This window comes from Myxocyprinus asiaticus, chromosome 12 (genome assembly GCF_019703515.2).
Source record: "Myxocyprinus asiaticus isolate MX2 ecotype Aquarium Trade chromosome 12, UBuf_Myxa_2, whole genome shotgun sequence".
Taxonomy (NCBI): domain Eukaryota; kingdom Metazoa; phylum Chordata; class Actinopteri; order Cypriniformes; family Catostomidae; genus Myxocyprinus; species Myxocyprinus asiaticus.
This window is the reverse complement of record NC_059355.1, coordinates 7,196,191-7,210,466: the sequence shown is the minus strand read 5'-3', so window position 1 is coordinate 7,210,466 and position 14,276 is coordinate 7,196,191. Positions and strand designations below refer to the sequence as shown.

Here is a 14,276-nt window from a genome sequence, read left to right as displayed (position 1 = left end):
TCCATTGAACCATACTGCAATCTAAATCTGATGGAGATAGCTTGGAATAAAGTAGCTAAACTTTGAGGGCACATACTCATGGCAGCACAGTATGTTGGCCATGCAATTTTTATATAACCCTCTACAGACTTGGGTTTCATTTGGGTCTATGGCCAATAAGAAAAGGTTCACTCACCTCGCCAGTGCAGCCTGGAGTTCTTCCTCTTTCTTGGCCAGTTGAGCGCAGAGCTCAGCGATTTGAGCCTGCAGCTCTGCGATCTGATCGAGTAGCTCTGTAGAATCGCCCTCCAGCTTTCGCCTGTTTTTCTCCAGCTCCTGTCTGAGCTTTTCTTCCTTCCGTAGACGATCTGGAAGTGAAAATTAGAGGGGTGGAAATTTATGGTTGAGGTAATAAAAAAAAAAAATTAAAAAATGGAAAGAGGCAGCAAAGACTTACAAGAGGTAGAGCCAAGAAAATCCTGCAACATGTCTTAAGCTTTCATTACAGCAAGTCCAGAATTTGTTATCAGAATTCTTGGACCATATTTGGGCTATGCGCACTTCTGCATCTTATAAAGTAAAATTAAAGTTGCAAACTTATTTCAAGGTCCTGGATGGACCATTACTTGCCCTCAAGGTCTGTAATCATGGCCTCATGTTTGTTCTTGAGTTTCTGTAAACTCTTGGATTTCTCCTCCTCTTCAGCAAGGTTGGTGGTGAAATCAGAAATCCGCTCTTCCAGTTGCTTTTTCTCCTTTAAACATATTCACGAGTACACAACTGTCACCACCAGGACAAAAAGCACTTAAAAAAAAAAAGGAATGTTTTGAGTTGAATACAAGTTTAGCTTAATTGGCAGAATTTGTGGCATAATGTTGATTACCACACACACACAAAAAAAAAAAAAAAAAAAAAAAAGACAATGGAAGTGAACGGGGCCAATTTTGGGAGGGTTTATTAGGCAGAAATGTGAAGCATATTTTTTAAATGTTAAAATGCTCAGTTTTGCTTTAAAGAAAAGGATGATTGAAAAATGTATTTTGGTAAAATCAACATTATGCTACAAATACTGTCGATTGAGCTTCACTTGTTTTGAACCTGGAACATTCCTTTAACTATATAAATAGTATTTATTTTTATGAAGGTTAAGTTATATAGACACCATGGGTAGAGACAATAGCTGACCTTACAGATTTAAAATGGAATTGGAGCTACTTCATTGTTGCCATCTGCTAAACCATGGCTTTTTTGTAAGGTTTGCAAAAGAATCATTCATTTTTGTCCAACCTTGGCCAGTTTGATGTTTTGATCATCAAGCAGCATAATGTCCTCCTCAATCTTCTTCAGCTTGGAATCCATGGTGACTTTCTCCAACTGCAGCTTTTGTCTGGCAGCTTCCTCCTCATCCAGCTGCTGCTCCAGATCCTGAGAAAAGATTTTAGGTTCTTGATAGTCCAGATTTCCAACTGCTGCCATTCTCAAAAGTAGCAATACTCTCCCTTTCTCCATTCCAGCTTAACACAATTACAACATGTTGGGTGTAGAATTATGCTTATTTCTCAATTAACAGTTATGCTTGATGAATCTACCACCCAAAAAAGCTCTATAGAGTGCAGCATATACTACCCATTAACAACCTCAGAGCTCACGGTATGTCTTTTAAGGTTTATAAGTTGTTAAAAAATAAATTCACTTATGGAGAAAATTAAAGGTCTTTTTAATTCCAGGACCCAACAGCTGCACTCTAAAGAACTGATACACTATTGAAAGATACAGTACTGTGCAAAAGTTTTAGGCACTTGTAAAAAAAAATGTTGCATAGTGAGCATGTCTTCAAAAATAATGCCATAAATATAGTTTCAATTAACAAAGTCCAGTAAAAAAAAAAAAAAAAAACTAAATCAATATTTGATGTGACCACCTTTGCCTTTAAAACAGTACCAGTAGGTACATCTGGACACAGTTTTTCTTGGTTGTTGGCAGATAGGATGTTCCAAGCTTCTTGGAGAATTCGCCAACTATTTAGGCTGTCTCAACTGCTTCCGTCCCTTTATGTAATCTCAGACTGACACGATGCTCTGTGGGGGCCATGACATCTGTTGCAGGGCTCCCTGTTCTTCTATTCTAATCTTTTCTATTTGGAAAAGTAATGTTTGGTAGTCTAACATTTATATTTCCTATTGACACACTAAAGCTGAAGATATAAATAACCATCTTAAGACAAATGCTTTTGTGAAACATCTTATGTGCCTAAGACTTTTGCACAGTACTGATTATTTACAGTCTACTAATAACCAAGTATCCACCATTAAAAACCCATATTGATTGACCTCAATGGTGGTTATGGCCCTGCCTCTCCTTCCTCACCACAATGTTCTGTTGCATCTTCTTCCTCTCTGCCTGAAACTGCGTGACCCTCTCCTCTTCTTCCTCCAACCGAGACTCCAGGTCATGCAGGATCTCTTCCAGCTCCTGCTGGCGTGCAGCAAGACGAGCCCTCATCTCTTCAGCCTCTTGACACAGCTCCGTCTCCGCCTGCAACTGCTCCTGCAGCGCCAACTTCTCTGCATTTAACTATCATGGTGAATAAAATGTAAGATCATGGACACCAAGTCATCTCAGAGAGGTGTAGAGACACATGCTGTAGAGGCACATAGATCTGCTGAGACAGACATGTCTACTGTACCTGCTGTTGTTTGGTCTCAAACTCTTTCAGCTGGTCTTCAGCCTGCTGCTGTCTCTCTTTTATTCTGACCAACTCTTCCTCTTTAGCAACCATTTCCTCTTCCTGTCTGGTCACCTGTAGCAAAGGCTTCACCTGCAGAGACAGATATATAGACACAATGGGTGCTTCTCATTTCTGAAATTGTGCATCCTCGTTTCATTTCTACATTTCCTTGCTCCACCCTCTTAAGAAACGAGGAGGAATCGAAAATGGATTTGTAAAACGAAATGTTCTGTTCACTCAAGCGTGTCTTCAGAGCGTGTTTTTGCCATTGAGACTTTAATATATTCATAATTAATCGAAATAATTCAAAATGCACTGTTGAAGTATGTTAATTATGGTTTATGTAAACTGCAAAGGTGAAACATGAATTAACTTGTCAGATGTGAAGGGGGAGAGAATTTAAGCGCGAGTCAGGTGCTCCCACCACAATTCCTCTGCATAGGAAGCTCCTGTGCTTCCTTGCTCAAGTGTTCTCAGTAAGCTTTTTTCATCCTCTGTCCTTGTGGTTTCCATGTCACGGGCTCAAAGATGGAGGAGCGAAGAAATGAGGATACAATATGTGAAGCACCCAGCGTTTTCAGATCTCTGATAGACCTCTGACAAACATCATTCATAAATGTGTATTAACCTAGAGAAAGTGTTTGTCATTGGCAAGGTTGACAGATGAGAAATTAAAAAAATATATATATATATATATATATATATATATTGGAGTGCGTAGAAATGTAAAATGTGTGACCATGTTTATTTTTCATACATTTAAAAAACAATTTTTACTTCAAATTGTCTGCAAAAAAAAAATTGACTTCAAATAATTAAGTTGTGTAAAAAAAGGTTTTAAAATATTTCTCTGGCTCCTTGAATAAACTCCTTGTGTACCCAAAAAAAGGGGTGTGTGTGTGTGTAATATATAAGACTTTGAAATCTTTTGAAAACATGTTCAGAGTAGAGGTGTATTCAATTAATTGTTGGATGGGTACCTTAGTAAAGAGTCTCCACCACTGCCAGTTCCTCAATTTCAAGTAGGCCGCACAGTTTCGCTGGATTACCCTCATGGCCGTCAGCTGCTGCTGTCTCTTGGCAAAGGCTCTATGTAAAAAAAAAAAAAAAAAAAAAAAAAAAAAAAGGCAAGCAGCCCTGTTCATTTAACACCTCATTAGGATTTTGTATGGTACAGAAATCTTCAATCATCTGTTGTCTATGACAATCGATAATTTGTAGTCTAGCAGAAAATTCAGTCAAAAGTTATTAAAAGGTTGCAAACACAGATCATTATTTGGTCTGGCAGTTCTCAAATCCCAATAGCTGCAAGGTCCTGGGAAAGCAATCTATAAAATGTTAAAATTCTCTACCTCCTAGCAACATAGCCTCTACACCAGGCCTGGAAGGTGAGGATTACGTTAGTGATCTTCATATCTCTCTCTTCCTCTAGGTGGGCAAGAACTCCAGCCCTAAAGAACACCTTACTCTGACCTATACGGTACAAGTTAGAATCCAGTTCCAGGGCCTTGATCTGAGAGACAAAAATGTTATATGCACTTGATCTACATGTGCGAGACATTAAAACGTTAACACTTTAAACAGAATGTTACAAACTGATGAATTGCATAAAAGTGCATCGTCTGTTACCATGAGGACACAGGCCTGCTTTCCATCCATAAAGCCCTTGGGGATTGCATTTGGTGTGAGGATCTCATATCTGAAAGTACATTGGGGCAAAAGCATGTAAAGGCTAGAAGTACTAGGGCAGATAAAGGGGCCAACAAACTAAATCATGTCCATCTAAATAGCAAGTTAAATGTGCCATTCATGCAATAAAACATTTTAACTTCATCCGGCTGTAAAAACACACACCTTTGTCTGAACTCCTGGAAGATAATGCGGTTGGGGAACCCTTGTCTACAGATCCGAATTCCTTCTAGAACTCCGTTACACCTTAGTTGATCTAGAACCAGGTTGTGTGCCAATTTACCTGCCTAAAAAAAAAAAAACCATCAAAAGAAAGCCTTTGCAGCACATGAGCCTTCAGGCCATACAAATGTGTCAGCAAGCAAGAGAAAATTTGATTCCTTCACACCTTCTTCTCATGGTTGGGGATGATGCAACGGACAAAGTTGGGGTTGGTGTTCCTGAGGGTGGTCATCAGATTTGTGAGCTGCTCTTTGTAAAGTTGACCCACTGTACGAAACATGCCCTTACGGGTCTTGACAGCTCCGTGCATGGATTCAGCCATTCCTGCCACTTTGTCCAATCCCACAATTCTGTCCACTGATGAAGACAATAGATAAAATCCAAAGATATGGTGCAGGAAACCAACAAGAGTTTATAAAAGGAATGTTCCAGTTCAATACAAGCTATCAGTTGACCTTAACATTTGTTGCATAATGTTGTTTATCTTAATTGAGGGACAAGTATTTATTTCTTTTTAAAACGCAAAGATCAGTGTTACAGTAAAGCTGCGGACACCGCAATGGACAGGATATGATGTCTAATTATTTGTCACGGACATTAGTTCTTTCGGGCAACATCAGTACATTAACATTAAGGTGTGTTATACACTTGGTGTCAGGTAAAGACATACAGATGGCTCTTTTTTTCTCCATCGCCCAACATCATGAACGTAATCGAACAATGAGACAATGCACCAAGTTTGTTCTTTTGCTGATTTAAGAAAATGGTCTGGCAAACTAGTAAGTTACATAAACTTTTTGGCATCCTTTTGCGGACATCATGCGAAAGTAACTGGGAACACAGCGTTTTCCAGTGTTACGTTATCATGACAAAGTTGAAACATATAAATCACACTAGACTAGGCCCCGTTTACTTCCATTTTAAGTGCCTTGGTCCACATGTGATATCCCTCATAATAAAAGAGGCACGAGTTAAAAATTTAAAAATCGCAATCAACATGCCACAAATGCTGTCGATTAAGATGAACTTGTATTGAATCTGAAAAACTCACTGAAGAATTTTCATGCTGAACTGTGGAGTCTTTTAGTGTACAGTATGAACAGTAGCAGACCACCTGCATAATAAACACTGGCAGAAAGAGACTCATTTTGCTCTATGACGACCTAAAAGCCTGACACACAAAAGCTCAATGTAGCAGGTGGATTGTCGTCAAAATCATGAGTGCCATCCACAATCTTGATCAAACTAATAGCACATCCCTAAATCTGTAAGTTAAAATCGCCTTCATGGTCTCGTACCATCTTTCCAGAGCTCAGACACAAACTTGTCTACTGACTGGTTGAGCAGAGTGGCCACGTTATCATTCAGAGGATCCATGTTTTTCATTAGCCATTCATTGGCCTTGTAATCGACCTACAATGGACAACAAAACAGGGGAATGAGACACTTAAATCATGCCCAGAAGGGTTAATTAACTATGGTGTCTCCACAAAGCTTCATAAGAGCTCTCACTTTTCCAGCATAGTGAATAACACAGAAATCAGCATCATCTTTGAGCTTCTTGGGTTTTTGAAATTTGGGGTTGTTTCTCAGTTCCTGGACAACTTTCTCCACAAATGACTTATCAGTGGCTTTGGGGAACCAGCACTCTTCATCCAAAAGAGCTAGGATGCCTGGAGGACCAGTCTGAGAAAAGAAATGAGACATGAGCTTGCCAATGTCACAAGTGATTGTAGAATAATTTGTTCAAAGTTTAGAGGGGAAAGAATAAACCCACAGGCTTCTCAATCAGTTCAATACAGGGCTGCAAGTCAAGGCCAAAGTCGATGAAGTTCCACTCGATGCCTTCACGCTGGTACTCCTCCTGCTCCAGGATGAACATGGTGTGGTTGAACAGCTGCTGAAGCTTCTCATTGGTGTAGTTGATGCAGAGCTGCTCAAATGAGTTCAACTGCAGAGAGAAAAAGTGGGATATCAGTAAAAAGGTCCATCAGAAATTATATTTTTCCTTAATTGAGATGCCTGGAAGATTAATCTTGATCAAAATGCTTTCCAACAATGTCCACACCTCAAAGATCTCAAACCCAGCGATATCCAGGATTCCGATGAAAGAAGCTCCCTGACGCTTGGTCTTGTCTAGAGCTTTGTTGATGCGCATAACCAGCCAGCGGAACAGTCTCTCATATGTGGCTTTGGCCAGAGCCTCCACAGCAAACTCTGCTTGTTCCTGAGTCTGAGCCTTTTGAACGTAATCACGGCCCACTTTGATGCGTGGGGTGAGAATGGCACGTGTAAAATCTGTCACGTTCATGCCCAAGAGGTGGCACACCTTCTGGGCAGCTAATAAGAGAGAAGTTGGACAATTAGGGCTGGTTTAATCAAACATATGCAAAGCATGGTTTTAAACATTTTAACAAGGATTTTGAGAAAACGATCAGTCTAACCTGTTAGCTCACTATTTAAGATGAAAACCAAATGGGCAACAAAACAATGAGCCTCATTCCCTAATCGCGCAGTAATAAGTTGGCACAAATTCACGATTTTAAGAAATGTATATTTAGAACCATCTGAACACACACATGCAAGCTACAGTCAAACTACCGAAGCATTAAAAACATTGAATGTGTTAAGCCAGTGTTTTTTTATACATTAATAGAAATTGAAGTGATCCTACAGTAAGATTAAGCAATTTAAAAAAAAAAAAAAAAAAAAAAAAAAAAAGCGCATCATAGCTCAATCTGCAGCAGAACACACATAGTCCATGCCCACGTAAAAGGGGTTTAATGCGCTTCAGCTGATTTTGAAAATGACACTTGGCTTTACTTGAAGATCTTGCTTAAAATGGAGAGCATTCAGGCATGTTTTATGCAAATTACTAACTGTGGAGACGTGCTCCATTCAGAATACTCTGGATTCATCAACATTAGAAGACAATGCATGTTTATGCTTTAAATTTATAACATTTAATAAAATAAAAGGTACCGTAAAAGTTAAATGTAAAATATAAAAGGCAACAAAATGACATCCCGTAATGCTGGAGAGGAGGTACATTTTTTTCTGGCTCGATTTCTGGCAACCACAGTTGACGATATTTTACCATAAATTTAACAGTTTTATTTACGGTGTCAGATCAAATGTGTGCGAATACACACCCGTTACAAATCTGTAGGAAATTTGCCTTGAGAATATTTTCCGTGCACATAAATTGTGTACGCATTTATTAGTGAATGAGGCCCAGTGTGATAATTGCCAGAATATAAAAGCGGCAATGAAATTGATTAAACCACTTTGTAAGTTAATGAAGAAAGTGAGACCTGTGTCATCGGGCATGGATGCCTGGTCCGAGTTGCGTTCCTTTTTAAAACTCATATTTCCAAGCTGTAACACTGCAGACACCACTTTCAACAGACCTGAGACACATTAGTAAAGAACACACCTTACACAGTGTCCTAACCAGGAACAACTTAATCACAAAACACACATTACATTAAACATCAAATATGTGGAGCGGGATTTGACCAATGAGATCTCACTGTGGGTGGGGCTATCCACCATCAGACGAGCAACAATGTCATGCCATTATCTACCGACAACAGACAAGGTGTTACACCTCAACAGACCACACCTCAAAATAAAAACCCTAAACTTCTAATTCAGTCAATAAAACTAAAGGTCGAAACATACTCCAAGTACGTGCACACGCAGTCTGGCTGAACATTCTTAACATGTGTTCTTGTGTTACTGTGGCGGGAACAAACCTCAGTACTCAAGGGGGCGATAGAGTTAGCTTCAAACGTATGTGCCATTAAAATGTATTCTGTATAAACTGTAAACAGTGTTCTTATTTTGGCAAGTTGCTATAAATATATTGACTAACTTAATTACTCAGCTATATTCTTTTCAAACTGATGCACCACCATGACAGTAATTCTCAAAAGACAACGTAGAAGCGGTCAAGCAGACAGTTCATGCTAATCTCGCTTTAGCACCCATTGTGGCAACGTATGAATTGCGGTCTGACACATTTTGGAATGCAAAAGAGCACTTAAATCTAACTTGCGTAGCTAGAAGCGTCTGCATTTCGGCCTTAAAACAAACACATGAAAGCCACAACTTTAACCTGAGAAACTGGCAAACTTTACTCAAACCCATGACACATTAGCGATTACATGCATTTTAGAATAATTACAGATGAAAGCAAGTCTCTATACCTGTCTGCTCGTCCTCAGGGATGCTCATAATCCTGAAGGAATCTATGGTTTCTGCAAACATTTCTTTATCCTGTTGACCAGGAATGGTCACGTTTCCATTTGAAAGGAAACGGTACTTACTGTAGTCCTCTAGGCAAAGCTCATCTGAACAAACATGACACATTTTTGCATAAGAGTTAAAAATGGCAATATAATGACAAAGTGAGTTTGGCGAAATTGTTTTTTGTGTGTGTGTGGGGGGGGGGGGGGGGGGGGTTGGTTCGAATATTTAAGGGGGTGCTCACTGCGCAGCTTGTCTCCTGATCCTGAGAGCAAGTAATAGAAAAGATGGAAGGTCCTCTCATCTTTGGCCTGTCTGATCGCACGAGACTTCTCCAACAGATCTTAAAGTTGCTTGTTAAAGGATTAACAAAGTCAGCATGTTGCCCTTCTGCATCAGAGCTTTAAAATATTAACAAGCCAACAACACATTTAAAATTTCTCAAGTGTCTTTTCAGTCAATAAAAAGGATACAGGTCTCAATGTTGGCTCCAACAATGTAACCATTGACATCAAAGTTGATCCTGATAAACTTTCCCTGTGAAAGAAAAACTTATTGATTTGTGTTGAGGCTAAGTGGGATCTAAGAAGTGAAGAGGATTTTTGTCAGTGAGTGCTTACAAATCGAGAGGAATTGTCGTTCTTGACTGTTTTGGCATTGCCGAAGGCCTCCAGAATTGGGTTAGCCTGGAGCAACTGTTTCTCCAACTCACCCTAGCAAATAGAATTTCAATTGAAAAGGGGGAATGAACAGGGTAAGATACAATTCACAACTGCATCAACCAAAAAGCATTAGTGATGGTGTTACTTCAAAAATCTTGAACGAAGTCTCCAGAAACATCAGTAAAGACCCAGGTTACGAATTTGCCAATGAAAAGCTTTGAGAATTTGCGCATTTTTTGCAGCAGTTGCAAATTGAGTACGTTCTTCCAATGCATTTATAATGCTTGGAAAACCATCTGTGCAATAAGATCTGTGCCACACGAATGTTAGAATTTATATTGGCTGAAGCAGTTAGTAGATGTAGCAACATAAAACCATATAATTAAGCATGCAGAGGGTAACATGACCAGGAAAGGGGGTGTTTATACAGTTAAACAAAAGTGGAGAAAGATATGGTGGGACAGAGAGAGAAATTTGGCAGGGGTAAAACTCACATGTGACAGAGTGATGCTGCTCTGGAGAATGAAAAAAGGAAAAAACAAATATTGGCACAAATATAAATTGGGACTCAAACTTGGAACATGCTCAACCTGGTATCCATATGGCATAACATTCAACAACATGAGGCTTGTTGTGTCTTTACAATGCCTTGATGCATTATTCACCTTGGCAAAAATTGCAGATACTCACACATCGTCATTAGAGATCCACTTGAGAACAGGTCTAGACTTGATACAGGAATGTGAAAACTACAGAATTCCAACTTCAAATGGTCCAAATGACAGTAGTCTCAAACTAGGGTCAGAAACTAACCAGAGTTTGGGGCATAAATGCCCCAGATATTTTTATTTTTTTTCTCCCAATTTGGAATGCCCAATTCCCAAAGTGCTTTAAATCCTCTTGGTTGCCTCAGTCCAGGTGGCGGAGGACGAATCCCAGTTGCCTCCGCATCAGAGACAGTCAACCCGCGCATCTTATGTGGTTCGAGCACGTTGCCACAGAGACGGTGCGTGTGGAGGCTTCACGCCATCCACCACGGCAACCACGCCCAACTCACCACGCGCCCGACCGAGAACGAACCACATTATGGCGACCACGAGGAGGTTACCCCATGTGACTCTACCCTCCCTAGCAACAGGGCCAATTTGGTTGCTTAGGAGACCTGGCTGGAGTCACTCAGCACGCCCTGGGATCCGAACTAGCGAATTCCATGGGTTGGTAGCCAGCGTATTTTACCCAGGCCCCAATGCCCCAGATATTTAAAAATATGCAAAAAATATCCTCTGCTTTTTTAAATCCATATTTTATGCCTACATAGTAATGCATTTAGTGGTTCTGCAGACACTATAGTGACCCTCTGTGTTGGCTCTGATGTGAAGCCAATATGAAATGGTTTTTGAAGGAAAGACAAATTATCAAAATCTGCAGACAATGGTGAACATCAAGGAAACGCTCTCAACAATTCAAAATAATTGCCTGTGACAGTAGAGCATTAGGTTTGTGTTATGATATATTGGACATCATTTATAATTACTTTGTATTTGATGTTTGTTTTTGTAGACAACAGCCGTAATTTGATCAGATTTTATTTCATATTAATTTCACTCTTTGTATGGTTGTATATGTCAGACATTCCACGTTGGTTTGGTTTAAATACATTTCTCCCACCAAAAATGGTTACTAGATTTACCTTTAAATTGCCAATATATAAAGTCGGCATGAAACGGAAGTTGCGACTGACTTCACTTCCGTATTGTTACGTATTTGTGTGAAACAGCTTATGGAACAAGAAAAAGCGAGTTTTGAGTTTATCCATTGGTTATTGATTGGATTGTGAAAATATGGGCGTTGCATAGCGGAATGGAGGCAGATGTGAATGCGAGTTTGCAGCGAACACACACACACACACACACACACACACACACACACCTACCACCGTGCTGCTCGAGTCAGAACCGGTTAACGGTGAAATTGAGCAGGGATCAACACTTATGATCAAGTGCAAACGCATGAGCATGTTGCGGTCTTTGCTTATGAAGAGGCTGTAGCCGTTGAAAAAGGAGTAAAAGAACCATATTTTAATGTTTTGAATCACAATACACTAAATATAAAGGGGGGGGAAAAAAAACATGCCGTGCTGTGCATCAAGATAACTTCATTCAAAAATATAAATAAACTCCAGAGGCATCCTAAGCATTGAATTCATTAGCGATCACCTTAGCAATTCAGGCGTGAAATGTCTCAAACAACCGCAAATTCACCGTTATTCCTCCTCATTAGAAATGTAAATTCAAGCCACCTGACCCGTAACCAAGAAGTTTGGGTTAAGGAACGATAGTTTTGAAGGAAAATACACCTTGCCATCTTCACCAACATGCAATTGATGCTTCGTTCAACACTGTGCAAGGTTGTGGTGTTAAGAAAGGGGCAGGGTTTAAGTGGACTAAATGATTGGAGAAGTCCTGCATACGTCACCAGAGAGAAGCCTGTCGTATCACTGGAAGATCGAGTTATGAAATTGATTAAAGATTACGAGGTCAAATTTAATAAAACATATGCATGGATGAATAGTTCACAATAAAAAATCAACAACATGCATTTAGAAAACATAGGGCGAATTTTAATTTCATGCCGACTTTTACGTTATTTTTTTGTTTGAAATTCTTCTCCCTGCCCAGGAAGCGGCGACAAGCACGAAGAATGTGAATCACCAAAAACACAAGAAAAATGTGAAAGTGATCTTTTTCTCACCCACACCAATCATATCGCTTCTGAAGATATTGATTTAACCACTTATGGATTACTTTTATACGGACTTGTGATTTTTGGAGCTTCAACATTTTGGCACCCATTCACTTGCATTGTATGGAACAAAAGAGTTGAGATATTCTTCTAAAATCTTCATTGATGTTCAGCAGATGAAAGTCATATATGTCTGGGATGGCATGAGTAAATGATAAGAATTTATTTTTGGGGGAACTACCCCTTTAATAATAAAACATTTTAAACCCATGGAGAAAAAGGAAGACTTTTGATAGAAATGTAAGATGTAAAAACATTTTTTTTTTAAAAAACCTCGCTAAAAAGATGAAAAATGGGAAGACTAAATTTCAACAAAACATTTTGCATAAGGACGAAGATTAAATGGTTGCAATTAAAAGTGGGTGTGACTAAGAGTTACATCTATAGGACAGTAGAGGTAGACAGGAAAGTGGAGAGATCAGGGCTCAATTCAACCCTACACCAACATGAGCACACAACTCAAGACTCTGATACTCACTTGATCTTTCTTTGTTTTAAAGGATGATGCTACGTGTGCAAGGTACTGAATTACTTTCTTGGTGTTTTCGGTCTTTCCAGCTCCTGATTCACCTCTGAAGAAATAAAATTACAAGTTGTCACCCAAAAATACTTTAATTCACCTCTACCGTTCCAAACCCATATGACTACGAGAAATACAAAAGGAGATGCTTATAACGAATACCATGGTCCGTCTTTTAAAAGCGGCGTATAGTGCCTTAAAACAACATTCTTGCATGAACATGCGTCACTTTGAACAAGCTGCTCTAATGCACACGCAAATGGACGGCAAGATTTTTACTGAAAAATTACTTGCATTTCAGTTTGTTTCTCACCGAAAACGTATGCCTTTACAAGACAATGTGACACATGAGCTACACAGACTACTTTTATGATACTTGAGTCATTTAAGCTTAAAGTGAGACACCATCGACGGCCTGAGATATTCATTAAAAATTCCTCTGTTGCGTTTCGCATAAAGTCATATGGGTTTGGAAAAGACATAAGAGAGGAAATAAAAGACAGAAATATATATTTTTGGGTGAATTATTCCTTTAAAATGTGGCCATTTTGGAACTGGTATTTTTTGAGAGCCAAGTCGAGCTTACGTGCACAATATGGACTGATCCTCTCGATCTAAAGAGAAAGAAAAAGGAATTAGCATTGTAATCTCTTGTATGAAGTCGTAGCAACCAGCCAGCAAGCAAAAAATGAAGCAAGTGCCATTTTGGCACTATACCAAATCAAATATCTGAATGTAATGTCATGCAGTGTAATACTTTACAGTTCTCACCCTGCATCATGCTCCTGTAAGCCGTGTCTGTAATGGCGTAGATATGAGGGGGCATTTCGTGCCTCTTTTTGCCCTTGTACATCTCTACAATTTCCTCAGTGTAGATAGGCAAATACTTGTAGGGGTTTATCACCACACAGAAGAGGCCAGAGTATGTCTGCAACAATGATTTTGCAATGAAAAGTACTGTGTTTTTTTTAAAAGCCTGTTGACCAATGCTATTCCAAAATCTAGTGAGCTGCCTACAGGAGGCAATAACTCTATTGGAATAAACAGTGTTGGAGTGTTCCAAATAAGACTCCGAGGTTCTATGATGGCCTTAGGGGCTGTTCAGACAAAACTCACTTGCGTTAATAAAACTAAAAAAAAAAAAAGCTTGACAGAACAACGTATGGAACAAAATGCAGAGAAGAGACATGTCTCTAAAAGTTGAAGTTCTTTTACATTCACACAGCGTCTTAAAAATGATGCGCAAATGGTAAAAGACGTCTCTTACATAAAATAATAGTTACAGCGCAGATGGATGCACATTCTGGGTGAACTGCCCCTTAAGTACTGCAGTGCGGTAGCTCACTAGGATTTGGAACAGAGCCAAGGACAAATTTTTGTGCTAGATGCTTCTGGTTCAATGAAACTCAGGTCATTAAATGTT

The 14,276-nt window shown here is 39.3% G+C and overlaps 1 protein-coding gene across 1 annotated transcript in view; it reads right to left on the bottom strand.

Annotated features, from left to right (window-relative positions):
* Window positions 1-14,276, bottom strand: part of LOC127449074 (myosin-9-like) — a 42,461-nt gene that overhangs the window by 17,630 nt on the left and 10,555 nt on the right. The window contains exons 3-25 of the mRNA XM_051712219.1: window positions 13,625-13,781; window positions 13,440-13,467; window positions 12,812-12,905; window positions 10,026-10,046; window positions 9,490-9,582; window positions 9,343-9,406; window positions 9,114-9,212; window positions 8,830-8,973; window positions 7,933-8,028; window positions 6,687-6,958; window positions 6,396-6,569; window positions 6,131-6,304; window positions 5,917-6,031; window positions 4,785-4,975; window positions 4,562-4,683; window positions 4,337-4,406; window positions 4,060-4,220; window positions 3,688-3,796; window positions 2,666-2,797; window positions 2,347-2,553; window positions 1,267-1,404; window positions 610-733; window positions 176-347 (exon numbers count right to left, since the gene is read on the bottom strand). Coding sequence (XP_051568179.1) covers window positions 176-347; window positions 610-733; window positions 1,267-1,404; window positions 2,347-2,553; window positions 2,666-2,797; window positions 3,688-3,796; window positions 4,060-4,220; window positions 4,337-4,406; window positions 4,562-4,683; window positions 4,785-4,975; window positions 5,917-6,031; window positions 6,131-6,304; window positions 6,396-6,569; window positions 6,687-6,958; window positions 7,933-8,028; window positions 8,830-8,973; window positions 9,114-9,212; window positions 9,343-9,406; window positions 9,490-9,582; window positions 10,026-10,046; window positions 12,812-12,905; window positions 13,440-13,467; window positions 13,625-13,781 — 2,957 coding nt within the window. The remainder of the gene's footprint in view (window positions 1-175; window positions 348-609; window positions 734-1,266; window positions 1,405-2,346; window positions 2,554-2,665; window positions 2,798-3,687; window positions 3,797-4,059; window positions 4,221-4,336; window positions 4,407-4,561; window positions 4,684-4,784; window positions 4,976-5,916; window positions 6,032-6,130; window positions 6,305-6,395; window positions 6,570-6,686; window positions 6,959-7,932; window positions 8,029-8,829; window positions 8,974-9,113; window positions 9,213-9,342; window positions 9,407-9,489; window positions 9,583-10,025; window positions 10,047-12,811; window positions 12,906-13,439; window positions 13,468-13,624; window positions 13,782-14,276) is intronic.